The sequence below is a fragment of the Elephas maximus genome, chromosome 4 (genome assembly GCF_024166365.1).
Source record: "Elephas maximus indicus isolate mEleMax1 chromosome 4, mEleMax1 primary haplotype, whole genome shotgun sequence".
NCBI classification, from domain to species: Eukaryota; Metazoa; Chordata; class Mammalia; order Proboscidea; family Elephantidae; genus Elephas; species Elephas maximus.
In genome coordinates, this window is record NC_064822.1 from 57,273,881 (window position 1) to 57,286,713 (window position 12,833).

The 12,833-nt window shown below is 35.4% G+C and overlaps 1 protein-coding gene across 12 annotated transcripts in view; it reads right to left on the reverse strand.

Annotated features, from left to right (window-relative positions):
• ERC1 (ELKS/RAB6-interacting/CAST family member 1) overlaps nt 1-12,833 on the reverse strand; it is a 530,770-nt gene that overhangs the window by 71,208 nt on the left and 446,729 nt on the right. For 7 of the 12 annotated variants that reach the window (XM_049885108.1, XM_049885107.1, XM_049885109.1 and 4 more), the window contains one exon: nt 2,206-2,304. In XM_049885108.1, the coding sequence (XP_049741065.1) occupies nt 2,206-2,304 (99 nt within the window). Of the gene's footprint in view, nt 1-624; nt 692-2,205; nt 2,305-12,833 lie in introns of all 12 variants that reach the window. The other 5 variants (XM_049885112.1, XM_049885111.1, XM_049885116.1 and 2 more) reach the window with 1 other exon arrangement.

Here is a 12,833-nt window from a genome sequence, read left to right on the forward strand (position 1 = left end):
TCTTATTTTTATAGATAGTTTGAAAGTAATTTCAAAGCTCTTGGTAGGCAATGCAGACGAATTACTGGGACCGACCCTGAGAATTCAGAGCCTTCTTCTATAGATAGAAACAAAAGGAAGTTTTACTCCACAGTTCAGATTTTTTAAAAAAGACTATATATTTACAATTAATTCTCATAAAAAGTATATCTTAAACCTAGGCTAATGGTAGAGTATATGATCAATTTTCTACTTTTAATTTGTTGTAGTCATTATAATTCTTACCAGGACACTGTAAAAAAATCACCCTAGATAGAGTAATTTATTAATAAAATCACAACTGGAAAAATTTAGTTATATGCCCTGGAAGTTCTCCAAAAAAAAAAAAAAAAAAAAAGAAGCATAAAAGGAAATTACAAAAGTCATCATTAACATACAAGAAAAAAAAAAAAAGCCATAAAATCTAAGCCCCACTATGTCAGAAGCACAGCAATACACACAAAAATCATGTGAAAAAGAGAAAAAGAAAGCACACTGAGGGATTTCATGAATTATACAGAAACAAGATGTGACAGTGATTGTATAAAAATAAATAAAACAAACAAACAAAGAACATTTCTATAGTTAAGGAAAGCTGTTTCTCACCGTTCTGAACAAAATGGCTGAACTAAGAGCATCTGATTGGCTATGCCCATATACCCTCCTCCTCATCCTATTGAGAGAGAGATGACAAAGGGAATAATGCCCCAGAGCAGCATGGGAATGAAAAAAGAATTGGTTAGTATTTAAAACAAAGGCATAAGCATAATGTAGTAGAAGAAAATGGTTTCTAATTTCTTGACTCTTCTTATATTGAATTCTAATTCCCTAAACTGTTAAAATTAGTAATTTGTCATTAAATTTCTACTCTTCCTACCTTTCCAAAATGCCTTCTCTATCCCAGGGCTATATGTGGGCAAAATTATCAAGTTGAAAGCTTTTCTTTGTGTTTTCCCTTTTCTTCAGCCTTTCCCATCTCTTTTTGCCTCTCCCTAATCCCCGGCATCCAATTCCTTCTCTATTATGAAAACTGTTTCAAGGAAAGGATGTGATATGTATATTATGCACCCTGAGATAAATTTAATTCCATACATCAGGAATCAGGCAGAGAAAGCAAAGTGATTTCTTGGCAGGAAAAGGATGCTGACACCAGCAGACAGCTCTCCATTTTGCCAATATTAAAGACTGGTACTGCTTTCCCACTAAAATATAAGGCTTGCTTCAACTGGTTTAGTAAATGTCATCACACTAGGACTACTTTCTGAATCTCTGAAAAAGTTGCAATTTGGATATCACTGCTGCTTTCATCTGAAATATTTCTGCTGCTTCTCCTAAGACAATGCTCTAGCTATTGTTTAGTGGAGATGGTTAGCAGGGGAGTTTTCCTTGACTTTTTAGTCATATGGATATAATTACTTAACCATTATTTTTTTCCCTCGGCTATATATTTTAAGACTGGGTGTGATGGAGATGTTGAAATCTGATTTTTGGCAATGGGATATGAGGTAATCTATTCACCACTCTAACCCATCCATCACTTTCAAGATCCTGGGAGAGCTCCCTTCTTCCAAACTGCTGGAGTTGGATATGGCTCCCTTCAGATTCATCAATGCCTCTGTTGCATTGATGGGAAGTTGAGGGCAACAATTTTCCTTGAGAATGGCATACACTGGAGGGATTCACCAAGGAAATGCAGTAAAGAGCCCAAGTTTAAACCTTCAGTTTTCAGAGAGGATGAGCAGAAATTTAAAATTTGCAATTAAATAAAAGTTACCACTGACAAACAAAAGTTACTACTCACTGAGCTCACAGGGCACGAGTCTTGTTTTTCTAGTAAAGTACTGTTTCTTTGATAAGAAAACTAGGACAGCTACAAATTAGTATGCATCACTGAGAACGCTAAAATTTTTCTGAAACCCAATTCAAGGATTCTTTATCATCATCATCAATCTTTAGTGTATCTGTTCTCAAAATACTCAGAATTACCACCTTTTTATAAAAAATTAAATCTGTGCTTTTTCTTAAAAAAGAGTGAAGTTTTCAGAAACTGAAATTAGCTATTTATTTTTATTTTTCTAACTTTATATTAGAATATAATTTATGACCTAGAATTTGCAACATGCTGGTACAAAATACATCAAAATAAAAGCACACCAGTTTTTATAAAACACTCAAGAGCAGTCTTACCTGGTCTGGGGAGGGTTTATGATTGGTTTGATTGGAATGGGAGGATCTGAAGTGGTCATCCTCATAGTTGTCGGCCATTAGCTTCATTCGATTTTGTGTCTAAGAAGAAATGATTTATAAGGTTACATTTAGATAGAATTTCTATAACGCACTGTAAAATAACAAATGCTTTAAGAGTTTTATTAGAAAAAAAAAAACTAATCCTGTTCACAACAAAATAAATGAAACATAGGATTTCTGTGGATATTGTGGAAAAAAGTTTAGGCACCTAAATTGATACATGAACATTTTTGGGGAAGGGCATTCTCCCCCAATTAAGCACTTTAAGCAGTGCTTCTTTGTTGTTTGTTTTTAAAATAAAGACTGGATTCTACATGTAGGACTCCGTAACTTCATTTTTTCACTTTATGATACACAGAAGCTATCTTGCCATGTTACTATATAAGAATCTACTCATTCTTTTAAACAACTATACAGTATTCCATAGCGCAGTTGTTATGAGCTACAGCAACTAACCAAAAACTCAGCAGTTCCAATTCACCAGTCACTCCTTGGAAGCCCTATGGAGCAGTTCTACTCTGTCTTATAGGATCGCTACGAGTTGGAATTGATTCAACAGCAAAGGGTTTGGTTTGGTAGTTTATATAACATACAGACCATAAGTATTAGGGGAGAAAGTTATCATTATTTGTAAATGAAACGATTTTACACCTAGAAAATTCAAGAGAATCAATAAAAGAATTCAGTAAGGTGAACAGACAGAAGCTACGTATGTAAAATTCAATAGCTTTTCTTTATACATCAATAAACAATTCAGGTTGTGAAAGCAAGTCCAAGGCTCTGAAATCCTTCTCCTTAACCCTAGATCCATATTCACCTTCTCCTCAACCCTTTTCTCTATATTTACCAAAAAGGAGGACTGGATTAGTGATCCTGTGTGACTGGCCCGTTTAAGTCCCAAATAAGTGAATAATTTATCCAACATTTTAGAGAATTCACTCCGCAAGGCAAGTGATTGAGAAAATGTAGGGTATACTATACATGAAAATCAAACTAATAATCTGAAGAACGTGCATTGAAAATAAACTTGCTAATATTGTACGATTTTGAAATGTTCACTGTAGGTAACCTAAAAAATAAAGAACACTCTACTCAGTGATAATCACTGTTAATATTTAGGTGTATCCATTCAGTCTATTTTTTTTTTATTCAGTCTATTCCCTGTGGACATACAAAGTGGCATGCTTTTCTGACTGATTTGTCTATTTCTATCACAATATGGTACTTTTACAACTGCTGTATCTTATAGAGTATTCCGATATCTGGTGGAACATGATGTTTCTTTCTCCCCCTCTGCACCCCATCACCAATTCTACTTTTTCAAAATTCGATTGGCTATCTTTAACATATTGTCTTTTCTGGATGAATTCAGAACATTTTGTCTAGTTCTATGAAGAACTTTATAGAGATCTTCTTTGGCATTATTGTCATCTACTGATGCCTAAGAAAGGGCCCTGGAGCGATGTTACCTAGGTATGAATTCTGGCCCTGCTTCGTATATCTACCTAACCTTGGGCAAGCTACTTCTATGCTCAGAGCCTCAGTTTCCTTACTTTTGAAATGGAAACAATATTTTCTCCTCATAAGACTGTTGTGAGGATTAACCAACTTAGTTAATGCAAGCACTTAAACAGGCACCTGGCATAAAATCAATGCACAACAAATTTTAGCTAACATCATCATGAACACTTTTTTCATGTCGCTAGATATTATTCTAAAATATAATTTCAACTGGCTGCATAGCAAGCAGTTGAATGGATGTTTAATGAGTCCCATACTGTTGGGCATTTAGGGTCTTTTCATTTTCACCTAATCTATACGCACATTTTTAAGCCAGTTCCTCCCTCAAGTGTATAATGATAGCAAAGAAAATACTTATCAGTAAAAATTGTATATGATATCAAATTTCTCTTTTCTGGGATGACCTACAGTGACCTTAAAAACATGCAGGGCAATTTTTCTTATGGTATGTGGTATTACATGACAAATGGAAAGTCTTTTGCAAAGCCGCTCTTGAGAGAGGGGGAAGTACAGAGGAAAGGGCAGAGAGAAATACCCAGAAAGTGTGCAAAACATCTGAATGCCATTTATTTGGTTCAGGAACTTTCCCATGTCGACTTTAATAGGAACGTAAGGAAAAAGTATACTTTGGCTAGTTATTTTCTTAGAACACAAGAGACCTAATCTTTAGTACCTGATACACGATTTAAGTTTAAAAATTTAAAGAAATACTAATACAGCACATACAAATCCATTTTAAAGGTGGAATGTATCTCAAGTACTTCTTAGGAATGAGTATGTAAGCTTCTTTGAAAGAACTGATTATAGTAGACAGATAAGACCAAAGATCACTTATTTGATCCATGTAGGTAATGAAGAACTTAATTCTCCATTTCAAAAAGGCATGCAGATTACCAAAGTTTAATGTTCCCAGTCCAGTATTCAGAAGTTTGGTGTAAAGTCCCTGTTCTCTGCATAGTCATAATGTTGAGCACTAAATATCTTCCAGCTCACAGAGCATTAGATGTTATACAGATCATATAAATGACTCTCTGCTCTTAAGCAGCTCTTGTACTATATTATTCTCAAGATAAGACCAAGAAGCAAAAGGAATAAGTCCTTCATGTGTTACTGACATGAAAGAGAGTTTATATCCACACGTTTTGCCTCTTGAACCATGCTATGTGCCTGTGCAGATAGTTGAATTCCCCAAGTCCCAATGACATAAAGAATAAGGTTGCCTGAAAAGAAAGGAGGAGGATGAAATTTGCTGAAATAAACTTCTTTACCTATAAATGCTTATTCTATCTATCTATGTACACATAACCCTCCCAGAGGAAATGGAGTTCATTGTTTATTCTGTTTATCTTTTCTTCTAAGACTAAAATGTTAATGGCCAAAACAAGGTTATTTCAAAAACTCTTATTTCATAGAAAAATACTTAGTTAAGCTGAGAAACAGTATAGTTAGTTATACAAACCTAGTTATTAAAAGTGTGAATTCCAGAGTTATCTGGTGATTCACTAATCTTTGCTTTTAAGTGTCTGATAATCCTATAAACTTATCCAAATAAATTCTAGAAAGAAGCATTAGAGCTTTTGAAATGTTTTAGAAAACATAAACAAATCTTAAGCTTACTAATTTAGGTTATTTCCAATTATAATTATCTATAAAAGAATATTTAAATTATTTCAGTATACATTTATTAAACCATGGAAGAAATTTTAATTAAACTTCAATTTGTTATGTTGATATTTGATACGTAAAATAAAAAAACCCACTGCCAATAAGTTCAATTCTGATTCATAGCAACGGTATAAGACAGAGTAGAATTGCCCCTTAGGGTTTCCCAAGCTGCAGATCTTTATGGAAGCAGACTGCGATGTCTTTCTCTAGTGGAATGGCTGGTGGGTTCAAACAGCTGACCTTTGGGTTAGCAGCTGAGCGATTAACCACTGTACCACCAGGGCTCCTTGTAAAAAACATAACCCCTATCAATTATAGTTGGGTGAGTCAAATTCAGTGTTAGTATAAATTTTATACTCAAGTTGAGCAAAAACCTCAACAAATTAACTTTGCATTTCACTTTATACTTCATTTCATAACAAAATATAAATTAGTCATTAATTATCCTTGAGTTGTTCTATGTGTTTATTTTGTCTTCTCATACACACTTAACTGAAGAGTGTCTTTCAGCTGGGAAAATTCCTTTTCCGTTGATTGAACATCTTTGGGAAGAACTCACGTGAAACAATGAAACACTGAAGTAGGAAGGGGATAGCAATAAGGTTAGAGGAAATAACTATGCTGAATTTAACCCAACAATTGTCAGTCTATTTTATTTTCTTGACTGGAGTATAGGATCTTTAATGGAAAAGTCTGTCTTACAGTGGTTTTGTTTTGCTTTCTGAATACATCTGTTTGGTAGTTTAATTTTGGCGCTAATCAGTATTTTTAGTTTAGTGATAAAATTTTGAAAGTTACAATCCTGCAAACACTTTCTATTAGGCATCAAGAAACATGAAACCATAAAGAATCTCAGCTGCAACAACCTCAAAACTGACAAATTCTCCCCATCTCTTATGAACTGAATCGTGTCCCCCAAATCTGTGTCAGAGTCTTAACCCCTGTAACTGTGGATATAATCCTGTCTGGGAATAGGGTTTTCTTTGTTACGTTGGTGAGGCCATATCAGTGTAGGGTGTGTCTTCAACCTAATCACTTCTGAGTTATAAAAAGAGCAGGTTAGACACAGGAGCAAGCACAGAGGGTGGGGGATGGGGAGTGCCACTTGAAGATCGCCAAGAGACTGAGGAACGCGGGGGCTACAGAAGCTGAGACAAGGATCTTCCCCCAGGGACGACACAGAGTGATACTTCCCTAGAGTTGGTGTCCTGAATTTGGACTTCTAGACTCCTAAACTGCAAGAAAATAAGTTTCTGTTCTTTAAAGCCACCTACTTGTGGTATTTCTACTATAGCAACAGTAAGAAACTAAGACACCATCCTTTCCGCACTATTTTTTGAAATTTAATTATTATTTTTGGAATATTTTTGTACATTTGCATGGTGCAAGAATTTCTAGTAGCAAGTCTACCTCCTTTTACTGTTAGTTCCCCTTGAAGGGGCTACCATTGCTACTGGTTTCTTTTGCATATTTCCAGAGATTTCCAGGTATTCCGTGTTTATGAAAGCATGCACATGTGCACACACACGTGAATTTCCCTGCGATAAAACGTAGCACACCCTTTTCACTGTCCTGCACTCTTTCTTTTTTTCTTTTCTTTCTTCACCTAATAATATCTTAGTCTACTATATTAATAAATAAAAAGCTGTAGGTGCAAAGGTTAAGTATGCAGCTGCTAACCGTAAGGCTCGTGGTTCAAAACCACTCAGCCGCTGTGTGGGAGAAAGACCTGGCAATCTGCTTCTGTAAAGATTACAGCCAAGAAAACCCTATAGAGCAGTTCTACTCTATCACATTAGGCCGCTGTGAGTCGAAATCGACTTGATGGCACCTAAAAACAACAATAATTCTTTTTTCTGATTTAGTGTATTCCACTTTCTAAAGGTAGCATAGTTTATTTAACCAGTATCCTTTTGATGCACATTCAGATTATTTCTAAATTACTGCTGTCACAAGCAATGCTATAAAGAATAATCTTGTGCATATGTTGTCACCAATACTGTTTAAAGTCTTCCAAAAGATAGAGAAGGAAGGAATACTCCCTAATTCATTCTATGCAGCAAATAAACATAACCCTGATACCCAAACCAGACAAAAACACCACAAGAAAAGTATAGGCCAATATCTCTCGTGACTACAAAAAAAGATGCAAAAATCCTCAACAAAATACTAGCAAACAGAATCCAAAAGTCTATTAAAAGACCCATACATCATGACCAAGTAGGATTTATTTCAGGAATGCCCGGATGGTTCAACATTAGAAAATCAATCAACATAATACGTATCAATAGAACAAAGGAAAAGAACCACATGGTCATCTCTATCAATGCAGAAAAAGCATTCGATAAAATCCAACACCCTTTCTTGATGAAAACCCTAAAGAAGGCCAGAATACACTTCCTTAATATGATTCAGGGCATATATGAAAAGCCAACAGCCAACATTATACTTAATGAAGAAAGACCCAGGTCTTTCCCCTTGACATCAGGAACAAGACAAGGATGCCCACTCTTATCACTTCTATTCCATATTGTATTAGCCAGAGCAATAAGACAAGAAAAAGAAATAAAAGGTATCGAGATTAGAAAAGTAGTAAAATTATCTCTATTTGTAGATATGATTCTATACACAGAAAATTCCAAAGAGTTCACAAGAAAACTTCTAGAGCTAATAGAGGAATTCAGCAAAGTTGCAGGTTACAAGGTCAACCAACAAAAATCAGCTGGGTTTCCATATACCAGCAATGAGAATTCTGAAAGGGAAATTAGGGAAACAATTCCACTTAAATAGCATCTAAGAGAATAAAATACCTAGGGATAAATATAATCAGGGACATGAAAGATTTATACTATGAAAACTATAAAACACCGCTGCAAGAGGTTAACAATAAACACATAGACCAATGCAAGAGAATTGACAGCCCAGAAATAAACCTACACATCTTTGGTCAACTGATTTTTGACAAGGGTGCTAAGTCCCTTCAATGGGGAAAGAAGAGTTTCTTCAATAAATGGTGCTTGGAAAACTGGATTTCCACATGCAGAAAAATGAAACAGGATGCATGTCTCACACCATACACAAAAACAAACTCGAAATGGATTAAGGACCTAAATGTGCAAAATAAAACCATAAAATTCTTAGAAGAAAAAGCAGGGTCAATGCTGTCAGGCCTGGCTTTCAACAATGGATTATCTAGTACAGTAACAATAGCACAAACAGCAAAAGACAAAATAAATAAGCGAAACCTCATAAAAATTAAAAACTTTTGCTCATTAAAAGTCTTTATCAAAAAGTGAAAAGACAAGCTACCAACTGGGAGAATATCTTCAGAAACCACATATCTGACAAGAATCTAATAACAAAAACACATATAAAACTTCGATAACTCAACAACAACAAAAAGATAAACACTTTGACAACTTAACAACAACAAAAAGACAAATAATTCATTTATAAAACAGGCAGAGGACCTGAATATACATTTCACAAAACAGGACTTAAAATGGCCACCAAACCCATGAAAAGATGCTCAGCATCTTTAGCCATCAGAGAGATACAAATCAAAGCCACAATGAAATACCATTTCACTCCCACTAGGATGGCTAAGATAAAACAAACAGAAAATAACAAATGTTGGTGAGGATGTGGGGAACTGGAACCCTTACCCATTGCTGGTAGTAACGCAAAATGGTGCAGCCATTGTGGAAAACAGTGTGATAGCTCTTCAAAAAACTAAACATAGAAGTACCCTATGATCTAGCAATTCCACTCCTCGGTAGATAGCCAAAAGACTTGAAAGCAAAGACTCAGAGACTTGTACACCAATGTTCACTGCACCACTATTCACCATAGCCAAAAGGTGGAAACAACCTAAATACCCATCAACAGATGAATGGATGAACAAAATGTGGTACATACATACAATGGAATACTACTCAGCCAGGAGGAGAAATAAAGTCTTGATACATGCTACAATACGGATGTGGCTAGAAGACATTCTGTTGAGTCAAATAAATCAATCACAAAAGGACAAATATTATATGTCTTCACTTACATAAAAAGACAAAAGGCAAATGTATAGAGAACAAAGTTTATTAGTAGTTACCAGGTGCAGGAGGGAGAGAAAAGGGGGGAGGGTGTTAATGATGATCGAAATATCGCATTGATTACGGGTAAGGTTGCACTGCTGCTCATTGTATAGTAATTGCTGTCAGTAAGTTGTATACCTGTAAAAAGTTGAATTGGCAAGAGTTATGTGATAGATATACTTACAACAATGATTAAAAAAAAAAAAAAGAGTAGCTGCTGAAGCTACTTATGTACAATCAAAAACCTCACAGAATTTGGTTTATTGGTTTGGAGGTTTACAGTCATGGTGGTTTCATGAGACATCCCATTTAATTGGCCTACTAACAGATTTAGTGCCTGCGTTCTACCTCCTAGTTCAGTGTGTAGTGCCTGGGGTCTTAAAAGCTTGCAAGAAGCCATCCAAGCATAATTGGTCACTATTTGCCTGCAACAACAGAGAAAGAAGGAGTCAGGAGTAGGAAGAGGATAAGGAATGTGTGGCTAATTGCCTCTATGAACAACTGTCTCCTTTACCGTGAGACCACAAAAACTGGATGGTGCCCAGCTACCCTTACTAAGCATTTGATCAAAGGTTCTATAGAAGAATTCTGACCAAAAGAGGAAAATGCAGAGCTGAATTTCAAATTCTCATGGACTCCAGACTTTCTGGAGCATGGAGGCTTGATTGATGAACCTCTGAAACTACGGCCCTGAGATAATCTTTAAACCTTAAACCAAAAATATCCCCTTAAGTCTTCTTAAAACTAAAAAATAGTTTAGCTTAATTAGTAAAAAAATGTCTGCTTTGAGCATTATGCTTTTTTAAGAACTATTTATCTGGGATCAAACTGACAACAGCAACTAAAAAGGTTAGATAGGAGCCTTAGCGGGGTAGTGAATTTATGTTAATAGGGGAGGAACAACTCAGAAAAGGAGGCTGAGAATGGTTACACAACTGGGAGAATGTAATCAGTGTCACTAAATGGTATGTGTAGAAACCACTGAATTGGTGTATGTTCTGCTGCGTATATTCTCAACAACAAAATAAGATTATACTTAAAAGAATAATCTCATGCATATGAAAAACTCATAAGCTTGAATTGTCAAAATTAAGTATCATTATGTTATATACCACTCTTCCCTAAGGTAAAAAGTCTAAATTTATTGTTTGCTCCTATAGATTGAAGGGTTAAAAAGTCCAGATACTAAGACATATACTGGTTTCACAGAGAGGTAAGTATGGGTTAGAGTGAATAAGAACATCTGTACATCTAGTAGACTTTTATAATATTTAATGAAGAACAATTACAGCATTAGAAAAATTTGTACAGATGTTAGAAAAATTTATTCTATTTGATACGGAAAGGTCAAAAATGTTCAAATATGGTACTTATACCTACTTTTGCATTTCTGAGGCTTCTGGGAATAATGACATGAGTGTATATTATGTGCTCATTCTTGGTAAAACAGCTGAGAGTTGTCATTGTGGGCTCTGTTTACCAGCCTAAAAAAGTTTATTAGCTCTTCGGTTGAGACTTGAAGAAGCATTAGATTAAATCATTGTTAAAATTAGTATACTTTTGACAAATAGCAATACCATAGAGGCAGTTTTCAGGTCTCTTATGAATAAAAAGTTGTTCTTCCCAAGCTGCTCTATCATTTCCTTTACCTTGTTTTTCCTAATCAGAGTCACATCTTCATAATGAAGATGTATATGGAGGACAATATTATGTCAAATATACCACCATGCAGACAGCACAGTGCTCTTCCCTTGTCCGCTCCCCCAGGTCTTCTCACCACTTCAGGTATATCCTCCACTTAGTATTTCTTATCTCCATGAGTACAATCATTATTCATTGAGCTGCTCAATCTAAAAATCTCACAATCACTCTTGACCTCTCCTTTTCCATGAACGTCTACACCTAATCAAGTCACAAAGCCTTGTTAATTTGTTTCTATGTATTTTCCCTGTAATTAGCTGCACTGTTTCATCTCCATTACCACTGATGTACTATATTTTGTTTCTTTAAATTGCTGTCAGGGTTATTGTCCTATATACAAAAAAAAATTTGATACTGACACTGTCCTAATTAAGAAAACATCTCCCCACTGGCAACAGGGACCATTCAAAGTTCTGCCTACATAGTGCACAACATACCAGGGTTTGTCTCTATCTGTCTACACCCTACCACCAGTCTCATTTTAGCAAATGCTTTTTCTTAATCTATTTAGATGATCATGTAGTCCTGGTCCTTTGTTTTATTAATATATTACATTGATTGTTTTTCTTATTTTGAATCAACTTTGAATTCCTGGGCTAACTCCCACTTGGTTATGGCAGATAGCCCTTTTTTGTATGCTGTTGAATTAGGTTTGCGAGCACAGGCAGTCCCTGGGTTAAGAATAAGATCCATTCCTGTCTTTATGTCAGATTTGTAGGTAAGTTGGAACAGGTGCATATGGTTCTTACTTAGCCTTACTTTAGTGCAAGAAAAGGCTTGAAGTCTTTTCAGTGATTTAAAAACTGTAGACGCAGCAAGTGCAGGTGATTGTGATGAAGAATTTGTTGTGCGTACAGGATGGTTAAACCATTTCAAAGCCAGGACAAATTTATATAATACTAAAGGGCAAGTACAAGTTGGACATTCATAACTTGGGAACTACTGATAAAGTCAATTCTCGTTATCCATGGTAATTATGTTCTATAAAGTTGCTGCAAACACAGAATTAGTGAATAATGAACCAATGGCTCCTGAGAGAAACAAAGGGTTAGGTTCCTGCAAGCCTCTGGTCACAACATTTTTGTCAAATAATACAATCTTGTTTTATGTGTGTTTCTATTTAAAGACATTTTACTTAATATATATCAATGATTCATTAACATTGAACTCAAGGTCAACAGCACTATAACTCGTGTCTGAATGAAGCTTATTTTACATACATATTTTCTCCACAAGGCACCTCCAGCTTTCTTACACTGAGAAACAGTAAACAACACAACAACACTAAGCTTGAGGAGAATTTTAAACACAACAGTTGTTTATAGTCTGAGAGCTGAAACAAGGAGGCAGAGGGTCTCCTCAGTTGACCTCAGCTGGGAATGTGTCAGGCAACTGAAATTTTTTGCTGCTCCGTGCATGTCTGTGAACGACTGTGAAAGTGCCACGAGTACTGGCTTACAAGTTAATCTTAGCAAACAGATGAATTCATAACTATGCAATTTGTGAACAATGAGGGTTGATGACATTTACTGAGGATTTCTGCATCTTTGTTTATAAAGGATATTTGTCTGTAGTTTTCTTGTGATGTGTTTG